Below are 23,455 nucleotides of genomic sequence, written 5' to 3'. Positions count from 1 at the left end.
CCCTCCACAGGCAATGGAAGATAAGGATGTAGCTAACAGTAGCCTACCCTCCACAGGCAATGGAAGATAAGGATGTAGCTAACAGTAGCCTACCCTCCACAGGCAATGGAAGATAAGTGGATAGAAAGGCAAGGCATCAGCAGGAAGCCATTATAATACTAAATACATTAATTGGAAACATAACTGAAGACACTCATCATTTGTGGAGACAGCAACGTTATGATTGCTAACAGAGAGTCGAAGCACTTGCTAATTAACAGTAAATAAAAGTCAATTAGTATATATATATATATTTTTTTTTTTTTTTTTTTTAAAAAGCCCACATTTACCATGAATTAACTACGAGTGTGGCCTGTCTCTGAAAGAGCACAACGCCTCCAGTTCTATTTACATTCTGCAGTTTATGACCTATGGACTTTCATAGCATATTAGTCCAGGACAAAGAGAGGTAAACAACTCAGTCAGGGTGTCAGGAGATGGGAAAGGGCAGACTCTACTGTACAAGACTGGGAATCCACTGGGAACACACAGGACAGCCAGTCAGTCACTCCAACTTGTTCCAAGAGCTAAAAAGCACGTCTATATTCAAGAGTACAGTATGTGCTCAATTTCTCAGTAGACAAGCCGCATACTTAAAAAAAGAAAAGAAAAAGCTATCGAAATCTCAGTCTATAACATTCAGACAACTTTATTTTCGTATGCACAAAATGATCATTAGGGCAAGCTTGGCTTATTTTCTTTTCTTTTTTCTTTTGCCAAACGATCGCTACTTATTTTCTTCCAGCTTGAGGTTATTTCCTGTGGTTGATGCTGATGGGGGTTAATGCATTGCAGCAGAAGAGATTTGGAGCGGCTGCAGTTCCGGTCAGGTGGCACCTCCTATCCATCACAGCATGAGAAGGATGAGAGGGGGTCAAACAGCGCAGAGAGAGAATATGCCTGCCGTTAATGTGCCTGTCACTCAACAGGCCACTCTACCAGAATAACAGGGTATGCCAACCAACGTCATACTCCTACCTTACAGAGGGAGACATACTCTTACGCACACTTCGAACAAATATTGACGCTCAGATGTTGACACTTAAATACCAACATGTAGACATATCAACATTCAAGTGCACACATACACCAAACATATATTCTATAAGATTCCTGAAGTACGCTAAAAGCTGTATTACATATTTCAACACCCTTTTTGCTGCTTATGAAAATACCAAAAGGTATATATCGATCGCGATATGGATTTTACCTCGGTTCAGGGATCACACCTTAGACCCTGGCCTATAAATGTTTGATAGTCTTACTTATCAAAGGCCTGACTTTTTAATACAGCACTGAGACCCTTTAAAGGTTTCTCTCCCTCAGGGTAATTGAAATCAATGTATAAATGTGTCCTTTTTATTTTTGTTTGAAGAAAACAAAATTGTTGGGAGAGAGGTGCCCGTTTCTTTGGAGTTTCTCTCAATCGTTACTCGACAGGTCTTGACAGTTTTATCACGAGCACTCCAGCTCGCATGGTCTCTGCTCTCAAAGGGAGGCAGAAAAGGTTAAAGCTCATAGCCGAAACTCAGAGACAAGGACAGACAACCCAGATAGCGCCCCCACATATATAAAATTGAATCATCCAATATCTTACAACACTCAAAAATAATTAAATTCTCCCAGGATGAGTGCCAAGCGCTCTATAATTTAGCACTCAAACTTGTGTTTTTTTCAGTGAGACAGAAAGGAAGGGGAAAAAGAGAGAGAGAGAGAGAGAGAGAGAGAGAGAGAGGTAGAGAGTGCAATGCACAGCCAGCCAAAAGAGGTAAAACACCGGAATTAATTTGAGTAGTAAATGTGTTTGAAATCCACCTTTCCAAGTCCCAAACGTAGATAATATGATTCAGTCAGTGAAACCCTGTAACGAGTAAAGGGCCCACGGAAAATAATTAAAATACAGCGCTGACTAAAATTCATGTGTAAATACATAGTCATTCAAACTATAGTAATTTGCATACTACATAGTCATTACATCGGCCTGGTCATTCATGACCTGACCAATTAGATGTTTGGCCTGCTCTGTACCAATATTCTGAAACATGGAGTCAAGGGTATGGGGAATATGGGTTACATTCTCGGGCTAAATCCCTTTTGATTGTACACTCATATAGTATGATCACTACCCTGTGTGCCAAAGTCATATACTTAACACAGGCAGTTGAACAGAATGAGAAATAGACCTACAGTAATATTCATACAGGGAGTAATATCATGTCTTTAACCCCCCCCCCCCCTCCCCCAGCATGGTGGAGTCTCACCTCGCTGCCTCCATGGTTCCATGGGCACAAAGGCTGTGCTCTCTCAAGATGGCACCTCCTACGGCTGCCACGGTGTGTTGGTTCGCACTTTTGTTTGTTTTCAGTCTTTAATTCCGTTAATTGTGATTCCAATCTGATTATTTTCACGAGGGACGAGATACTTAACATCAGGGACTCGACACCATCTGATTTATGTCCCAACTTTCTTGCCTCATCTGTGGATTTACTGGACATTCTGGTCAAAGGTGCTCTGGCCCTTGGCCAAGCAGTGAGGCAGAGATGAAGAGGTAAGCGTGCCGGGGTTCTGGTGCGCTTCAGGGAGAGAGGATTACGCTCACCTCTACCGGGAAGACTCCTCTCAAATGTCCACTCACTGTGCAACAAAATGGACGAATTGCATCTTCTTATCAGGACAAATAGAAACTTTTCTCTCTTCTGTTTTGTGTTTCACGGAATCGTGGCTGATTGAATCTACACTGGACTCCGCTGTACGGCTGCCCGGCTTCCAGCTGTTACGGACGGATCACGACCCGATACGAAAGGTGGAGGGATCTGTTTCTATTAAAATCAATGTTGGTGCAACAATGTGAAAGTGATTTTGCAAACTTGTTCTCATCACCTGCAAACCGCTTTACTCTCCACGTGAATTCACTTAATTTATCCTCCAGCACTGACACTCCCCCGGCACCACGCCAGGATCCTGTTTGTGGACTTCAGCTCCGCATTCAACACCATCGCCCCAGCTCTTCTCCAGGACAAGCTATTCCAGCTGAGCGTGCCTGAGCCCACCTGCAGGTGGATCACTGACTTCCTGACAGACAGGAAGCAGCACGTGCGGCTGGGCAAGCTTGTCTCGGAGCCCCGGACCATCAGCACCGGAGCCCCACAAGGCTGTGTGCTATCTCCAATGGGGATGAGTCCGCCTACAGAAAGGAAGTCGACAGCCTGTCTTCCTGGTGCAGCCAGAACTACTTGGAGCTGAACGCCTTAAAAACTGTAGAGATGGTAGTAGACTTCAGGAGAAGGCCAGCCCCAACCACCCCCCTCATCATGTGACTCCCCAGTTAACACTGGAGTCATTCAGATTCCTGGGTACAATAATTTCAAAGGAACTCAGGTGGGCGGAGAACATCACCTCCACCATCAAGAAGGCCCAGCAGAGGATGTTCTTCCTGCAGCAGCTGAAGGAATTCAACATGACGCAGAAAGTGATGGTCGAGTTCTACATGGCCCTCATTGAGTCCATCCTCAGCTCATCGATCATCATCATCTGATTCGCTGCCTCCACTGCCAAGGACAAAGGCAGACTGCAGCGGACCATTAGGTCAGTCGTCTCTCCAGGACCTGTTACACTCCAGGACCAGTAAGAGAGCAGGAAAGATCATCGCTGATCCTTCCCATCCTGGTCACCACCTCTTCCATAGACTTCCATCCGGCAAAAGGTTCCGGTCTATCAAGACCAAAACCTCACAGTTTCTTCCCCTTTCACAAACAAGCTCCCTGCCTCTCACTGACTCTGGGACTTCCACCCACCATGTCACACACACACACAAACAATGCACTCACAGTGTAATTTATATTTATTTAAAAACATTCTAATTTATAGTGCACATGCTCCATACTCATTTCACAGCCTCTAGCCTCATTGCCACTTAGCCTCGCACAGCCTACAAAATGTATTGTTTTATTGTTCTATTTGATACATTTGTTATTGCTATTTTGTTAATATTGTTGCTATTTTGTCATTTGTGTTAATATTTTGCTTATATATATATTTATTTATTTTTTAAATTGTATATTGTTTCTTAATGTTCCATGCACCAACCTTACCAAGTCAACTTCCTGTATGTGCAAATATACTTGGCCAAAAAAAAGAATTCAGATTCTGATTGTCTGCCTGAGGAACAAAGGACAGCAGCAGTCATAGTTAAACACTGTCTTTATGCCACTGGCAAACCCTCATATCAAGCACACCACATCATGCAGTGAAGCCATGACACAAGATGTTTCCATAAAGGAAAAATCACACGTGTCTGGAATAGAAACCTTTTTAGTTTAAAAAGAGACGTTCTCCCAGCTATGAATTACAAAGTGTTGTAAATGAACGAAGATGCCTTTTTATGGTTGGGAAACAGATACAATGAGTAGAACAATAGCAATATACAGTACGTTAAGATGGAACAAATACAATATGAAGAAACCAATGGGTCATTATTACTGCTTTTCAGTAAGCTGTCACTTTAACTAACGTTTCTGACTTTAAAAAAGGGAGTAATCGAGGCTATAACATTTCTTTCTCCAATTCTCCACTTACGGTTTTGGATGCAGTAACAATGTATCGGATGACCATCTCTCTCTTGGTGTTGAGGTCTTTCGCCCTCAGAGGAGACTTCTTGTCCTCATTCAAGTTCATGTCCTCCTGTGGAACAGAGAGAAAGAGAAAGAGAGAGGGAGGAGAAGAAATGGTTAAAAGTGTCAATAATATATTTTGCAGCTAGGCCATGCAAACTTTATTAATTGTTTAACGGATTTAATTAAAAAACTTATCAAAGTGTAACAAGATATATTATGCTACATTTCAGTCTGACTATTAAATGCATTAAAATTAATCAATGTGGGGTCACTAGGCGAGTCTTAGCTTAAGTTGTTGGTGCTATGAAGTTATATTTATCCAAATCCAGAGGTGGGCCTATACAGTATACATTTTTTGAAATTACTGGGAAATGACAGACTGTGGCTTTAATGAAAATGCTATAATTTAAACATTGGCCATGCTTGACCTGAAACCTAAAAAACCTATTCAACTGTAGCCTCATGATGAAATAACGTGCACTTCTGTCTTTCCTAAAATACAACAGTGCCCCTTCAACACCTCAGTCAGACCATGGCCAGTGTCCATCTTGCACAAATGTGGAGCTACAAAAATTCAGCTGGCACTGAAGCAAGCTCACATTTGTGGCTCAAACTGTACCTAGCAAAAATAATAACTAGAAAATAATCCAAAATAAATTATTGTATTTGGGGGCCATACATGATCGCTTACGCTTTGGGCTGGCCGACCAGAAATTAATGCATTAACCATATATATTTATTTGTGTTATTATTGTGGGGGAAGGGGACAGTGTAGCGGGGCATCAGTTAAACAAAGGATCAAGTTTGTATGGCCTTCTCTCAGAATAACACACCTGGAAAAGAGAAAAAAATAACTAAAAAGAAGGGTTAGCTAGAGTATAATCTAGTCTATAACTCCAAATCCACATCCTTGGCTTGTTTGCTTAAGAGGTTTCAACAAAATGTCTTAAAACTTTGTCCTCCAATTTAAAAGGAAATTGAACTTGAAACAGATAACACCTGTGTAGTTAATGAAGTAGCAGCAAATCATGGCCATATCATAAATTGCCATCTTTCTCTTTCAAATAAGCATTATAGCCTTTAGCCGTGCAAAATCTGTCTTTAACCTTTTGACAGAAGACATTCTATTCATCATTCAACAGTCCTACACTCTATACTTGTTCCCCCTCCTACCTAAGGGAAAGTCAAAGGCAGCGGTGCCTTTCTAAACGGCAATGTGAGAGAGCTTGTATGAGAGCGTATCAAAGTGAGATGACTTGTATGTTGCAATAGGCAGCGTGAGGAGAGGGGGGTCCGGTGTTCTACCGTCCTGACTCTGATCACCTGTTCTCAGGGGCTTTGGCTACGGAAAGGTGACATTGCCCCTGGCAAACGCAGAAGTTTCACACAGGAGACACAGAGGAAATGAATATAGCTCAGAGACGGTAACACAAAATAGGTTACTTGAGTGACTGATGTGGGGAAAAATAAAGTTTAAAATACTGTTTGATCTGGACGGTCATGCGTGTTCATTTTTAAAATCAACCCCAACACTGATAGAAAGTTAGAAGTTAGAAAGTTTGAGAGATTAATGTTACAAAGAGCTGTGTGTTCTCCTCAGGTCTCGTAGTGAGTCCCTTTTCTGCTTCAGTAGCCCAAGCCCGCCACTAGGGGTGTGTCATTTATCTCTGACGAACACACGGTGGCTCAGTCTCTCTTTCAACTCTGTTCCATCATCAGAATCATTATTGAGCCTCTGCTCCCTCCTGGGTCAGGGTCTCTGTGGGCTGCCATCCAATCATTCTCTTATAGAAACATTGTGGAACATAATTGGATAGATTAACGAAAGAAAGACAAAAAAAGGAGGGAGAAAGCTCATTTTAGAAGTCCTCTCTGTTGGAGGAGAGGAACAGAGGTGAGAGAAGCCCTTAAGGATGAGAGACCATGTAGGGGAGGTTAGAGTAATTTAACCTTTTACCCATGGGGAGCTAATGATGAGGCAGTGCTGACACAGCCTGCTCTGCGACTGCCCTCAAAATTCTCTCTGAATCAATAGCTAAACCCATCACTGTATAAGGCAAATCATCAAATCCTTTTCCGTAATCTTTTAAAAAACACTGTTCCAAAACTGCCAAAGCACACACAGGGTGAAAATGCTCAGAGCTCACCAGAACTTAAATGATACATGGCCAAACTGTCAAACTCCAAGGACACACCGAAGGTTGGAGAGTGAGGGGGAAGACAATCATGAATGCTGCCCAACACGTGATGGCCGGCATAAACCCACACCTTTCATTTGCAACACAAGACCGCTTCCACTTCCCTCCCAGTCCTTTAACATCCAATGATAACGTTTTTAACATTTCAGTCATGTAAGAAGCAGCATGCCTGTCTGTCCCTCCAGCAGGGGAGGGGGGCTGAGAGGCTCAGAGGCATAGTGGGGGAACAGGGAGGGCATCAATTACCTGTGTTGGATCCGTCATCCCTCCATGACACAGCCATGAATCTAGCCACTTGCTGTGACTAATGACAGGAGCTGTGGCCGCGTTTATGCACCCAGCTCCTCACTGCACAAGCCGTCCCCGTCACTCAACACTACATGCTTGTGTCTGTGACGCATCGCCACACCTCAGGGAACCGGCAAGCTAGCATTAGCATGGCGGTGAGGTTCATGCTAGAGTCTGTGACGTACCGCCATTCCTCAGGGAACAGGCTAGTGTTAGCATAGTGGTGAGGTTCTATGGTAGCTTGACAGTTACCTTAGCGGACTGTTATTCACATTGGTCTTGATGGTGGTTTGTTTTTTTCTGGTGAGGTTTAGCTAGATAATATCTAGGGCACAGTATTTCAAAATGTTTAATCTGAATCAGAATTCATTCATTTTAATCTGGCTCCAGAATGATGATTTTTTTGCTATCCAGGATTAGATCGATCTGGCTGATTTCGCCAATGCTACTCAAAATCAGAGATGATCTAATCCTGGATAGCAAAAAAGAATCTGTGGGTTTTCCAAATGTGCAGTTGTTCCCCTTTAACCCAACAAGACCCCCACATAATTGTCTTTCATTGTCACTATGGTCAAAGTGGCTCTTATTTTACCCTGTGACTAAACCTACACATTGAAAGATACCCGTTTTCTGGGAATTGTCCACAAGAGTCTGTTACAATGCTTTGGGCTGACAGGAGGGAAGGTGTGTGTGTGTGTGTGTGTGTGTCAGACTCCATCTCCTCAGTCAGAGCCACACAGCAGACAGCTAATCCTGGGTGACATTTCCCTCCACTGAGACTTGAGCAGTTCTATCCCTGACGGAGACCATTCCCCACAACTGGGAGCCTTTTAAATCCCCACAGGAGGTCAGGAGGAGGTCAAAGGTGAGAGGTAAGAGGAAAAACAAGAGACGGGGCATTATCCTGGATGTTCTCTTGAGTGCAACAAAAGGTAAGAGGGAAACTGTGTAAAAGCAACTAACTTGTGAGGAACAAAAATTGAAAACTGGGATTAAGACAGGTTTATTCACTCAGAATGACTCACTGGCCATGGTTGCACTAAGCTTAAGAAGTAGTGAAGCATCCATACAAATGAAAAAGATGATGTAACAAGTGTTAGCATTTTGAAATAAGTCAACATTTTAAGCATAATTTCAGGGTCATTGCTCTAACTCCTCAGAGTGAAACACATGGAAAAGACTGTGTAGAGATGGGTGGATTGTTGTCTGTTTTTGGCCCATGATTGCGGCACACATTGGTTGTGTTGGCTTATAAGTAAAGCATTATCTACAAAAATGTGTGACTACTTTGAGAATGGCCGCCGCTTCAACTGATTAAATGACCGATTATCTAAATAAACTACTACTAATCAACAGTGTGCGTTTGCCAGACCCCTCGATATGCCAGATCCCTTCGATATGACCAAATGGCCGGACACAATACAGCTGCCTTTTGACCCAGGTATGCGTGTGCATATCTGACATGACTCCCGCCAACCAACCCGTCTAAGCACTCGCAGTACCTGCAGACCACAATATATCAGGCTTCCATAACCAGCTGTGTGTGTGTGTGTGTGTGTGTTGCACTCACTACTGGATATCATTTTCCCTACTGTATATTCATCATGGTAGGTCAAACAAGACCAGGTTTTAGATTATAGATCAGATATCAAACTGTCAGTGTGTGTGTGTGTGTGTGTGTGTGTGTATATGAGTGAGTGAGAGGCCCTGGAGCTCATCACTGGACGTACCATCATCTTCTCAAACAGAGCCAGGATCTCTTTCTCTGAGGTGATCTTGGAGGAGAGCTCTTCGAACTCGGCCGAGGCAGCAGCTGAGGAAGACGAGGACCAATCACTGGTGGAGGAGTGTTTGACATGAGGAAGATGTGGCCGCTCTTTCTTAGTGCCTGGGATACGGATACTGGCAAACCTGTCCAGCTGGAGAGATCAAACACAGGAACAACAATAAGTTGATGTAGTCTACTGTACTCATACTGGCCTGACTACAGTGCTGCACCTTCAAAGCTGAAGTTACTGAGAATACACTTGACACACAGAGGCATTGCTTGATAGAAAATCTGTTGTTAGTGCATACAATGTTGAAACTACTTGTTAAAAGGGTGTTAGTGAAGTTGTTAAAAACCGAAACAACTCATAACGGAACTGGCCGTACCTAAACACAAAGGTTTGAGCTTGAAATGACAGTCCTTCCTTCCATCCGTTTTACAATAATTCATACATTATCTGAGGACTTCAGATATTTGATGAAAAAGAAAATGTAACATTGAAAATGATTTTCATGTTTTTATCTACCAAACACGTGGCCTATCATTTCGGATGTTTTCATATAAAGGGCTTGGAGACGACCCGGTGTGTGTTCATGAACAGATCAGCCAGCCTGGATCAATGCCTGCTGCAGGGGAGGACCGGAGCATTCCACAGATAATCAAGATTCAGGAAATAGGATCAGATTAGTTCAACAACTGGTTGCTTTTATCATTGGGTGGCTGCGGGGGGATGTGAGATTGAGATGTCATTGGGAAGTGATGAGTAGGCGGTTCACTTTCAGCCTTTGGCTTGGATCATTCAGAAGGGTGAAGTACCAACATGGATCTTAAAAGACATCTAAGACAGATCACTTTTTTCTGTGTTCTCAGGACAAATGATCACCTGTAAGACAATCCTGAACTGTAGCTTGAACTAACCTATAGCTAGAACTGACATCAATAATAATGTGTGTAAGACTGTGTGTGCCAAACATTCAAAGAAATAAATGTGTTTTATTGTATTATTATTAGAACATAATCTTCCACATACAGTAGCATAGTAAACAATTCTGTATCCAACATAGTTTTGAAGGCCTCATTAGCCAAACAAAGACTGCAAATGTAGTGATTGCAATGGAGTAAGTGGTGCACCGACCAGCTCTCCCAAACAGCAGGCTACACCATCCAGTTGCATTCGAAAGACAAGCATCAAAGACAAAGACAGGTGTAAACATGTATTAGGAGAGGGGTAGAATGGGGGGGGGGGGGGGGGGTGTTAGTGGGGTTTAGGCATCAGAACACAATCCCTCCTTCTGACCTTCCATTCTGGTGGCTTTGATGTCTAATGTGCATTGGAAGCAGGCCCCCCATCCATATCATCCTCCCTTGTCCCCCCTAATCCAGGGCTTTCAGTAAAGTGCTCCTTTCGTCACCCTGAGCCCCTTTGGTCCTCCCACACTAATATACACCGTCAAACAAGGCGGTGGGACCCACCAGGCCCCCTCCCCTAGAGCCACTCCAAAAACAGTATCCATCATTAATATGTAGCTTACGTTCTGAGAGCCGATGGTGAAAAACCTACGCACTAATGGTCGGGGGCAGAAAAACTCATCCCCCACTGAGATCTCCTAACAACCCATCTCTGTCCCCTCTCTCTTGGCACAGCAGAACAACATCTCCATCAACACAACAAAACCCTCTATTCTTAGCTGCAGTTCCCCTTTCTGAGCCGACAGTATTCTGTTGTTTATCTATTTGGAGCCAAATGACGGCGTTTGAGTGAAGGTTTAGCGGGCTGTTTGCTCTGGAGGCGTCATGCGGTGATCACTCGCTCTGATTAGCCGGCTTGGTTTTCCCTTCGGCAAACAGAGAGGGATCGTCATGGTGATGAATCGATACAGGGAACAGAGTGAAGATTACAGGGATTTGAAAAGATGTTATGCAATAGGGTTTCAGAGCAGGAGGAGGGGAGATACGCAGGGCACTGGAAGTAATGGAAATTATTTTGGCTCTAAACTCCAAAAGTTTGGATTTGAAGGGTGTGTGTGTACATAATGGGTTCACCATTCAGAATTAACAAAACCTTTTAGACAGTCCCTCTATTTTAGGACACCAAATGTGATGGGACAGATTTATGAAATGTCCAAATGATGCATTTAGTATTTGGTTGACAATCCTTGCAATAACTGTCTTAAGCCTGCGACCCATGGACCCTACCAAACGCTGAGTATCTTCTCTGGTGATGCTCTGCCAGCCCTGTACTGCAGCCGACTTCAGTTGTTGTTTGGTTTGAGGACGTTTGGCCTTTTTTTTTTTTTTCAAGTTTCCTCTTCAGCAAGTGAAATGCATGTTCAATAGGATTTCAATCTGGAGATTGACTTGGCCAGTCAACAACATTCCACTGTTTGGCTTTGAAAAACTCCATTAGTTGCTATGGCAGTATGTTGTGGCTCATTGTCCTGCTGTAGGATGATGGGTTTGGAGGCATTTTTGCTTGTACTTGGGCTTACAATATGTTTCTGTAAACTTCAGAATTCATCTGCTGCTGCCATCAGCAGTTACATCCTCAATGAAGACAAGTGAGCCAGTTCCAGCAGAAGCTATACATGCCCAAGCCACCTAACCTTAACCATCTACCATATTTAATAGATGAGTTGATATAAGGGAAATAGATGATATAAGTTGTTAATAGATGACCTGATAAGGGAAACCTGGATGTCAACTAACTATCTGCAAGGGAACAGATTCCTTGACACAATAAAGCAGTTGATCCAAACCAGTAGACTAGAAAGTGAAAACACTGGAGCCATGGGGAGTCGATTGCCTTGCTGTGACTCAGAGGCAGAAAATTCAGACAAATTGTCTAATCTGCCCCCCCCGCAAATTATATTCCACTGGCAGATTACATCTGTACTGTTGTCTATGTCTGGCAAGAACAGCTGCTGATAAACAATAATCTACCTTTCCTAGCGCAGGAAGTCCAAGACCATGTCCAGCGATGTCACCACCTAATCATTACATAAGTCATGCCTCTCCAATGGTGGAACATTGCATGACGGTGAAGGCACTAGATTCCTATTACATGCAATTGATCTGTGCATTGCAAACCACACATACACCATGTGTGTTGCGTCACATGCATGTCAGTGAGGATTTAATAGTGTTGACGTGACGTGTTAGACAGTTTAAAAACATTGCATGATTGAGGCAGGAAACATTGAAAGAAAAAGGAAGAATAAGTACTGTAGTCTCAAGTCTAGTGAGGCTCCTGTCTGACTGAGGTGCAGAGACACTGCTGTATAAACAGAATACTGTTAGTGAACAGAGAGAGAGAGAGAGAGAGAGTAGAGAGAGAGAGATGAACGGCCGGTGAGACTTCTGTAGGTACAAACACTCATTCCAAGTACAACAGTCTTTGGTGTTATGCTGTCGCTGGTGATGAGAGCTGCATCACTATTCAGCTGTGTCCATGCTGTTAGTAAAGACAGAGGGGAAAGAAAGGAAACGGGGGTAATGTCCATCTTGGGCATCTTGGAAAGGACGAAGAGACCATTGATGAAGGAACAAAAAGGAGGTCTTACCACATCATCCGTTAGGTTTCTAATGTTTAAATGCTAAAAACAAGGAAAGAAAAACAAAACAAAATAATCAGGATATGCAAGGATGTCATACTGAAGTGATTGTCATTGCAAAACATTTTTAAAAAGATAATGAACATTTTGATCTCAGGATTATATTTAATTTCAATGCCCCTTGAGTGGTAGAGCAACAATATCAGTGATGGTAAATGTTTACAAAAGGTCTACCAACAAGAGTGCAAGAGCAAGAGGCATCAACAATGTTTATAATGCATGTAAGGCAGGCAACTCTTTCAGTGACCCATGTAAAGTTAAGTGAACAACAGAACATACACCTGCCTCCTGAGCCTTTGTTTAGAGCTAGTTAAGCCCATGATGTCTGTGTCATGTAAATGTAAGGCCTATTACCTGGTTGGGAGTGGGGTGTAAAGAGAACAGAGGACATTCTCCGCTAGGTTAAGTCCTGATTTCTCACAGGGCCTGCAGAGTGTAAACGCTAGACTAATGTTCTCCTCAGGGGAAGGAGAGTGCATTGCCATTGCCAATTCAGACCACTAAACAACTGTCAGACTGAGGACTCTGCTCTGTGACTGTGCTTCTATGCAAATCTGGCAATTTAGCATTAATCCTATAGTTGAAATGGGCTGCCTGTCGGTATGTTACTCAAACAAGACTAATTGAGGCAGGGAATGGGTTTTTGTAGAGAAATGACTGGAGCAAACCAACTGGCATACAAAACATCAGCCTCATCAGCCTCTCGTTCTTCAGTGGTTAGACTAGTGATGAAAACAAAACAGAGTTTTCCAAAACAATACAACATTATTGATAACAAAGAATAGCCTTGGAACATAGACATGTTCAACTCCCTGATAGTGTGTCTGTACTTAATACCTAGTCTCCAGCAATTTCCAATTTCCTCCTTCATCCTGCGCCCCTCCTACCCAAACTCGTAATTTGTCGGGAGGAGAGGTGTGTCTGTAGAAGACCCTTCCCAGAAAAAATGTTTCTACCTTCTCAAAAGCTGGATCCACCATTTTTCAGACATAACGCATTTGCTGGTACGGATGGATCGAGACTACTTTATACCCGACTAATCCTGCCTTGTTCCTGCTCAACCTCACCCCCCGCCACAGCAGTCTGACTACAGTCTCCCTTCAGCTCAGTTGAGTGGCATCTTACATGCGGATCAGACAGCCCCACAGACTCACAGCAGTGGAAATCTAATGGATCAAATTGTTAATGGAACTAATCTCAAGTCCCTGCCGTTTCCAGAGGAGGCCGAGTGGGTAAAAGACTGGAAGCAATCAACTATTTCCATCTGTGCATGAAAATATCGACAAGGAAAGGTTATGTTTAGTCTCGGAATGCCACGGCGGCATACACAAGCCCAGAGACGCATCAATCAATACAACAGGTTTTAATTACCATAAAATCCAGCAGGCGCAAGCATAAAACATGTTAACCTGTCAATGCTGCCGGCTAATGAGTTTCTGGGATTAACATTTTACACAGTTCCATTTGGGACGAAAGAGAGAAAAAAAAAAAGAGAGAAAGAAATGCGTTAGCCAAGACTGTCCAGATGTAATATCTCTCCCCTCAGATCAATTCAACGATTAGCCCACCGAGTTGGGAAGAGATATGTGCATATATACATATGACAGGATAATTGGATGCATAATTATTGACCCCAAGTAAGGGAGGAAGGAGTAGGCTACTGTCTGTCTAACTCTCTTTCACACGCCTACAGAGTGACAATGTGGAGAGGCTCACTGCACCATAACATTGGCATTGTCATGTTTCAGCTTTGAGAATTGACAGCAATTAGGCATCAAATGTCATCTTCTGTCAATGCTCGAAATTGGAACAGAATCAATTTTGCACAATACTCTCCAGGACACAACACTCTCCAGGAAAACTTTTATCATGTTTCTGCTGGCAGCTTTGTCAACCGTTTCATAGTGACAGTACAGATTATCTTGGTCCCACTCCCAAGTTCACAAAGGAAGTAGGCGTCTAGACAAAAACTTGAAACTATCCCAATTACTGTAGAAGAAACTTACCTCGTCTCTTAAAATTCAAATGTTGCATAACTGTTTCATAAGGGGCCAATCAGAGCGAAGAGAGCACTGGAGCACAGCAACACCATTAAGCTCATCTCTACAACATGGGAGATTTTAACTCCACCATTTGGACACACCGGTTGACCACTGCCTCGGCCCCAGCCAAGACGACCTTCCTCTAACCTTCCCTCTGGCTTTTACTGTTGGGACAATTAGTCCTAGAGAAGTAATGGGTTATTTAGCAGTCAACCAGCACAGCAGCCCTGTTCCAAATGCTTGAGCACCACCCCAGATGGTGCACATTATAATCGGTCAAACTCCAAATCTACATTTTCGCAACCGTCCCACAAACATTTACATGCTCTATTAATTCAGGCAGTGTACACACCCCCCCCCCCCCCCCCCCACACACACACACACACACACACACACGTCGCGGGGAAAGCTTGGTGGCTTGGTTATTGGAGGCGCGGCCATGCGACTCCCCCATCAGTCTTACTTCATTAAATGAGTCACAACAAATTGACGTGGTTCGCTTCTAAACATGCAGCGGTGCTGGAGATCAATCAGCCGGCGCTCAGATTGGAAATGACCTTCGTTTAGACAGGAATAACAACAACACAAAACACCACTTGATTATTTTGACAGGGAAAAATGAGGGTGACTGAGGGGAAAAATGAGGCAACTACAGGCTGCATCACTGGAGGGGTCAGGGAAGGCCCAGAGAGACCAGAATAACCTGCAAGGCCAGGCAATATCTAATTAATTGACACGCTAATTCAGCCAATAGGACAAAATGACTGACAGGCCTGATTAGTAACTATAATGTTACATATCTCTGTGGATGAAGTTTGACATGCTGTTCAAATCAGGCACGCCGTCTTAACACTCGTCATAACAGTTAAGACACTAAAGGAGAATTGGCTGATCAATGAAGGCCTCGTGTCATCAGAGAGTTATACAGTAGCTGTGAGTCTCAGAGACCACGTACATTTCCAGCAAACTACATTAGAAGATGTCTAACTTCTACGAATACCTAATGATATGACAGCTAGTATATGAAGTGTGGACCACTGGGGTAAAACATCTGACAGATCCATCCACCCACAGGCACTTGGTACTTAGTTAGCAGACAGACACAGTAGCACAGACACGCGCAGAGGCTCTCGTGAATGTAGAATGAAGTCTGAGCTAAAGCAAACACGAACGCACAGTCAGAACACCGCCAACATCAGATGGAGACGGAGGACGGGTCTGCAATAACGCAACTCAGCCATACTGTATGCTGTTTCAACTGACGTCTGATTTACCTCTGAAACACAAGTGGGGGGGGGGGGGAAATACCAGGCTTAAATGTGAAAGGCCTAAGGCAAGAAGAAAGCATATTGCATGCTAAAGCTATGCAATATTAAATTATTCAAATGTATGGAACTCAGTTTACTGTAGCATCTGTGATGACAGACTACACACATACATAACAGTTGTTCACCTATCTATATAAATATATACGTGTGCAACTACAGTGTCCTGTGATAGGAAGGATTATACTGCCTAATCTGGCTCTTGCTCAGGTTTTTTGTGATTCACTTTGCTAGGATGCTTTAGTTGTATGATTTGCCCCCCCCCCCCTCCAAAAACAAACAATTCACAACTGAAAACAAGCCAGTAGGCTACTTTGTCTGACCCCGTTGCACTCCAGAAACAGAGCAGGAGGTCTGATGAAATAATAACAATAAGCAACAAAGCAGGGAACCAATTAAGGAGCCACCTGTAGAGGCCGAGGAAAACAAAAGGTGCTACAGTGCAGACCTCAGTAGACTTCAGAGGACAAACACACAACATCAGACGTCTGGTAGAAACCGGAGCTTTGGTAGGTCAGAGTTCACGGCTGTGTTGTCTTCTAGAGAACTGCACTGAGAACGATCGGGGTCACATTCGGGTGCAGCATGCAGCAGAAGGTGTGTGTGTGTGTGTGTGTGTGTGTTGCCAGTGGTATTTTCGAAAGCAGAAAGCAGTCAGGATCTCACTCTTATCGAACGCAGCCTATATAACACCCCGCCCCCTCACACGACACACACATGCAAATAGACACACACTCATTAAAATCCCATGTGTAACAGGGTGAGATGCAGAGGACTTGATAGAACAGCTCCCGACTACATTAAATGCTATTAAAAGCTTTAATTCAGAGAGACAGCAGTCGTCTCATTAGAAACACAGTCTCTCTGCCTTAAGAGTGGAGGAGCAGAGTGCAACATACACACACACCCACACCCACACATGATTAGCATGAACAGATCCAGCAGCCTAAAGAGCAGCCAGCCTTCATCAGCCAGGCAGCCCTGGCAACAGCCCAGCTCCAGACCTAGCTCGCAGACAGACATACAGCCTTGTTAGGAGCACAGATATCACATCAACATAGAGTAGTTGTCAAACCGTAATTTGCTTAATAGAACAAAGTTTAAGTAAGACCCTGCTCCTGTGACACCGACTGTAACTTCAGAGACCCGTTTTTGTAAACCTAGCAATATAAAAAATAAAAATAAAAATCTAAATCTAACTGACTGACCATTTTCCCCAATTTCAAAGGACAAGGAGGCACCTACGCTTACAGTATGGTATCAGCTGTGGGAAGCCCGGGGGGGGAGTGGATGGGGACAGCTCTCTCAGTGGTTGTGGTCATAATGGAGGGGCCATAATGCGACAGCCAAACTGACACAACCTCTCTGATCCTCCTGTAGGTCCCTGCCTGCTGTGATTCTCCTGGCCCTTGTACTGGAGATAAGAGACAGACTGGCAGCACAACTACACACGCAGCTAGGATGATGACGGGGAGGAGGTGTGTGTGTGTGTGTGTGAGAGAGAGAGAACATGTGCGCGCGTGTGTGAACACGTGCGTGTGTGTGTGCGTGCGTGTGTGTGTGAACACGTGCATTTCTGTTAATAAACTGCCTTCTTTGCCACAAATGTCAAAAACAACCAGTATAAATCAGTGCTCCTTGAGAAACAGTGTGTTTCTCATCACCAGAACCCATGTGTGGTCAGATTCGATGGGTAAGAAGCTTGGCTGCTACCTTGGGTCTCCACAGGGAAGCTGCCTGACAGTACGGGAGATGTCAATGATTCAATAAGCCGGTGGAGAGTCCACCTGGTGCCACTGCAGACGAGGCTATAGGCTAGCAGAGCTGGTGCTGGAGGGACATACTGTATGCGGGAGACCATTACAAACCCATCGCACCATTAAAAAAAACACTACGTTTGGATTGGAAACATACTAACAACTACAGGCTTGTAGAGATTGTCCAAGTTCAAATGTAGTTATAAAAAGACATAGAATAGGTACTGCAATTATCTTTATTGTGAAACGTTGCATGTTTTTGAATCAGAACCAGAGAGGTGAACAATGTAATGAAAGGTTAAAAAAGAATTGTCATTTGACAGTGAAATTACTTAGAAACACATTAAACTTCTGTTCTGGTCATCTGTTCGTGCACTTGGGTCATTTGTTCGTGTCATGCGCGCGCATGCACACGCACACACACAGCTTGTGTGCATTCATGACATCCACACCCCTTTAAAGCGCATTACATTTGCACTGTGAGCGGATTTATCTCACCAACCCAGTTCTCATAATGCGAGGAGTCGAGGACCCCATTACAGCAAATCACTCAGCATAAATATACATGGCACACACCCTCTCTCTTCCATCTCTGCCAAATATCCCAGCTGACAGAACACAAACGGCCTGCCTTTCAGCCGAAACAGAATTAGGATTTTATGCATGTTAGTCCACCCCTGTTTTCATTCAATTACAGATATGTGTATTCGAGATACGGTATTTATTTTGTATGCGTGTTCAATTCAGTGCACTTCAAACATAAATACATGCAGAGAATAAACAGAGAGGGTCGTAACAAGGGGGTTGAATATAGTCTGGTTGACTTGTAGTGTGCTTACCGAAATTAGGGCCCTTTTCATCTATAGAAGTCAACAATAGAGACTCAGAAAAGCCTACCGATCCAACAGCACGGAGGATGCAGTACCCAACCAGTACAGACACTGGACCTAGTGATTCCCCCTCCACCAATTCTTCATTAATATCATATCGATGGTTTATTATTGCCATAAAAACATCCATTGTTCTCAGCCCCAACATAAAAATAACTAAGACGGATAAAGCACTGCATATGGGCCTGGGACAAAAACAGGACAAATGGATTGGATAGTTAGTAGCTCGCAGCGCTAAGCAGATCTGTGCTCCTCATTCCTGTGGGGTTTGTTGCTGCTGTTCTTAGATTCAGGGCATGTACGGAATGTGACCTATTCCGAGGCATGGAGCCGGTTAAGAGCCATCACGCCTTTCAATTGAGAAAGAATAGCCACCACACCCGGGAGCAATTTGTATACAACACTGGATTCATTTCACTTCAGGAGGTTATCTCTATATTCCCTTTTAATTAAACTACGATAACACATCTTTCAATTACTGTGTCTACAACGACGAGTCGCCATAACAACCCGAGCAGGTGTCAGAGAACAAGGGCAATTTAAAGTACATCACAGGCAATGAAAAACAGTGATAGAGAGAGAGAGAGAGAGAGAGAGAGAGAGAGCGCTAGCTCACAACAACGTGCTAGCATGAAGGTCAGCAGGAAAGGAGACGTATGAATGAATGGCAAACAGATTTAGTCCACTGGGCCCTGCCTTGTACTTGCAGCCCATTAGAATCAATCTGCGTGCAACTGCATTGCCTGCGTGCAACTTACTCCATCAAGGGGAAGGCCGCTAATCATGTCAATTGCAGTCCATTAGGCTTGATCAAACTCACCTGGGCACTGCTGGATAGCTGTCTTAACCTTGGGGCCTGACTGAGCCGCAATCAAACACACGCCTCTGACACTACTGGCTCTGCAGTTAGAAAACACGCGCGCGCACACACAAATAATGAAACACATCACCCTGGTCAAGAAGAAAGTTCATCATATTTTCCCCCCCCAAAAAAACTGTTGGATTTCAACGAGACGACCCTCTGGGGAACACAGGTTTAATGAGGCTTTGGAACATCATGACTGGAATACATTCAGGATATAAGGCACTTGAGGCTGTGCTTTATCGTGAATAAAGCCACAGCTGAGGGCCGTTGTTAGGCCTGACGTGAAGCGGAGGGCGCGCGACACCTCGGCTCTGACTTTATTCGTGATAAAGCACGGACTCAAGTGTCTTATTGCTTTTATACAATGGTTACAAAACAGAGAATTGTGACAAGAAAACAATGCCTTAAGCATTTATTGCGTGATAGATTGTGGTGCTTTCTGCCCTGCATATCTCTCTCTCTCTCTCTCTCTCTCTCTCTCTCTGAGCTGCATGCATCACCTCCTCTAGCATCTAATATTAGTGAGTAAGGTGATTGGGACCTCTGCGGCCCCTCCACCCCAGCGCGGGAGGCTATCTGTCTGTCTGTGAGAGAGGAAATGACTGGACTGACAGCTCGTCTCTCTCTGGACTCTGGACTCCAGCTAGGTCAGGGCAGGGTGCCAGAGGCAGAGGGAACGGCAGGGCCTAGCCTGAATAGCAATCACTGCATCACAGAGGTGACAGGCAGCTGTGGTTGGAGGAGGTGGGGGGGCACAGTCAAGCCTGTTGGTAGATACCTGTCCTGTCCTTTCCATACCACTGGAAAGAAAGCTGTTGATATCATATAAATATCAAATGCACACTGTCTATCATAATACCAGAAGCTCAACAACAAACATAATGCCCAGGGAGAGGGAATTACAAGTACACTGCTGGTCTTCTTCCCATGCCCACTCTACATCAAAGCACCATCAACAGCTACGTTGGGTGGGTGTGATATCCCACCCGTCCCTCTCCTCCTTCTGGCCTCCAATATAACAACCTGGCACGCAGCGGAAATCCAACAGAAACTCAGAGACTGCCCTAGCCCCAACCACTCTGCAGCAGCGCTACTGCGGATGCTCCTTGTTGCGCTGCCTCTCCGTTGCCATGGAAACAGGAAACAATCTTTTAGCGGGCGGAGCGGCAAAGGCAGTGATTTTCATCATGCCAGTCATAAAGACCATGCCTCAGTGAAGGTGACGGGGAGAAAGAAAGGCCAGGGCTACAGGTGATTGTGTGTCTGCGTGTGTGTTTGTCCTGTGCTCTGCTCCAGCAAACTAACAACAGCTTCTGCTGCCTGTGACACACCACCCGTGACACACCACCCGTTAAAACGTCTGAATTAAAAACGAAACCGTGAATTACCATATCAACAGTACCCATCATTATGCTTCAGGTAGCCCACACAAGTCAGAAACACTTCAAAACTGCATAGGAATTCAATTGAATCTGAGTGCTGACTTTTTTTTCCTTTCCTTTCAACAAAATAGGCTTCTTTCTTTCTTTGCCTTTGATAATTCCCTTCCTTTTTGTGTGTTTCATACATCTGGAGAGTCAGATCTTTTTCATTTGGGGGAATGTTGGGAGTGTAAGCTGCACCATTGCTGCAGAGGGACATGTTGTGATAAACCAAGAGAACGGGCTGGCAGAACCTGTAATTGCCTCTCCAGAAGCGGTTCTGTTCAATAAGCACAAGGCTGGTGCACTGCCTACCAATGAGGAGAACACTGGCCTTCCATTTTCGACCCCTCACCTCCAACTGCCCAGATTTATTGTCTCGCATTGCACCAGCTTCCCAACTTTTCTTTCTCTCTCTCTTTTTCCCTTCCTCTCTTCTGTCTCTCCCCCTCTCCGTCAGCATGGATATATTTGGTTTTAGAGAGCATGTTGAGTGCAATATATGAAAATCAATCATACGCATCATAAAGTGTACATCCTGTACTTATGAAAACCGTAAGCACACATCTTGTTGACAATCTCAATAACTGAACCAACAATCTTCTAAAGACAGCCCTCCCCACCCAGGCTTCTGTGTAGCAACCCACCTGCCTAAGACCCCCATTATAAACCAATCTCATCCATCCATCCATCCATCCCTCTATGGAGACATGGTTCTAAGAACGGGGGGGGAGGGGGAGGGATGAAGGGGGACAGCACCCAGGAGAGCCCAGATGTTGACTCTCCAGATGTGCCAGGCCTGCTAATAACAGCCTCAGCATGTCTCTCTCTGACACACACACACACACACACACACACACACACACGGGGGACCACAAAATCAATCTGTTGGCAGTAATTGGTGGTAATTCCTGTGGTTTCGGTTGACCCTGCGTGTGTTGTGTTTCTCCACTGGTTAGGAACCTTCCCACCAGCCTCTCTCCTGGGAGGCAGATGGGACAGGTGGCTGGTCTACCCAGGACAATGCCTTCTGAAGGATACACCAGAATGTCACCGGACTAATGTGAACACCTGCTCTCCCCATTTCACCTAATCTGGGCAATGGAGCATTGTGGAGCTTTTTGGACTGGCTTAATTGGACCACTTGGGTTTAATTGTGATGATGGCTTCATTATTAATTAGTGTGTGTGTGTGTGTGTGTGTGTGTAAGACACATTTCCAGGAACACTAAAGACTTGTTACGACTTGTTATTCCAGGTAATAATAATTACCCTTAATTATTAATAGAGTGTGCATTTATGTGAGAAAAAAGTACAGAGAATTTCTATTTGATGCATGTTTCTTTCTGCAGTTAATGATAGCCCTTGGCAATTATTTGCGTGAAAAACATCACAATGGTAAACAGACATTATCTTAATTAAAGACTGCAGGACATTTTCAGAGCACATGATGTGACAGTAAGACATTATTTGTGAGGCACTTCTTTCTTAGTGATAGCTTTCCTTTCTCTACTCTCCTTTAGAAAAAGCAGCACGGTAACAAAATCCTACATCCACAACACATTTACACATTATAATAAAATCCATCTTTTTGTGAACATTTTGTAAACATGCTTTTTGTCACATTGAAAATGAGCCCAAGAGAAAATTGAAGAGCCTCATCTCTGGTATCACTGCATCTGAATGGACGATCTCATTTCTCTCACAGCAATTTCCTGGTATTAGAGCACCACCCACTGGACAAATCCCTTCATTACATCTGTCACCAAACAAACAGAAATTATGAACACTACCCGTGGTCCTTTATTGACAATTTCAACTCATGCTGGGGGAAAAAACACCGTTTTCAAGCAGATGGTTTTTGACCAAGCAGGCTAGGAGCCAAGGTAATTGGAACAAATATATTGTATGCCGTCCAAATGTCAACTGATACGATAAGTGAACCAGCTCTGGATGTGAAGGACACCCAAGCTGATAAAGACAGCTTGAACAGAATGGAACACAATAAACTCCAACCAGTCAACAACCCCCCCCCCCCCAGTCCACCCTCACCTCTAGATTCCAGCCTGCTAGCCAACAGTGTGGAGGACACTGAGGACCGAAGGAACAAAGGCACTCCTCCAGCGATGACTGAAACCCTTATCTGAATCTAACTGCTGATATGGAAACACGTCACTATGGCCATTAAATCCATGACCCCCCGGCAGCTAGTCACCAAGGCGTACCCCCCCTCTCACAGTTAACACTCACCTGCCATCAAACTAAATCACTGAATCTGACACAATCAATATGGCTTTGCTCAATGTCAGATCTCTAACAAATAAGAGTTTTTTTATTAATATAAAAAATAATTAAGAAAAAGCTGCATTTTATGTTTTTAACTGAGACCTGGCCTACCAATGATGGTGAAGCAACTTTAATTGAGACATGTCCTCCAAATTACAATTTCTTTCAGTCAGTCAGACATGACAAAAGAGGAGGCGGAGTTGCTGTCTTATACTCAAACCAGTTCAATTTCTCTTCCTTTGAATATCTTGCTTTTGAACACAAGGCTGAAATGACAGTACATATCATTACTCTATATATCAGCCACCAAAGCAACTATCACTATTTGTACCGGATTTCACTGAATCTATTGC

General features: G+C 44.0%; 1 protein-coding gene across 1 annotated transcript in view; it reads right to left on the bottom strand.

The window, feature by feature from the left end:
• LOC310819586 (protein diaphanous homolog 3-like) overlaps positions 1 to 23,455 on the bottom strand; it is a gene marked incomplete at its 5' end in the record, with an annotated part of 212,911 nt that overhangs the window by 184,913 nt on the left and 4,543 nt on the right. The window contains 2 exons of the mRNA XM_083690891.1: positions 4,615 to 4,719; positions 8,869 to 9,057. Coding sequence (XP_083547017.1) covers positions 4,615 to 4,719; positions 8,869 to 9,057 — 294 coding nt within the window. The remainder of the gene's footprint in view (positions 1 to 4,614; positions 4,720 to 8,868; positions 9,058 to 23,455) is intronic.

This window comes from Argentina silus (genome assembly GCF_951799395.1).
Source record: "Argentina silus genome assembly, chromosome: 19".
In the NCBI taxonomy this organism is placed as follows: Eukaryota; Metazoa; Chordata; class Actinopteri; order Argentiniformes; family Argentinidae; genus Argentina; species Argentina silus.
This window is presented reverse-complemented; position numbering and strand designations above follow the sequence as displayed.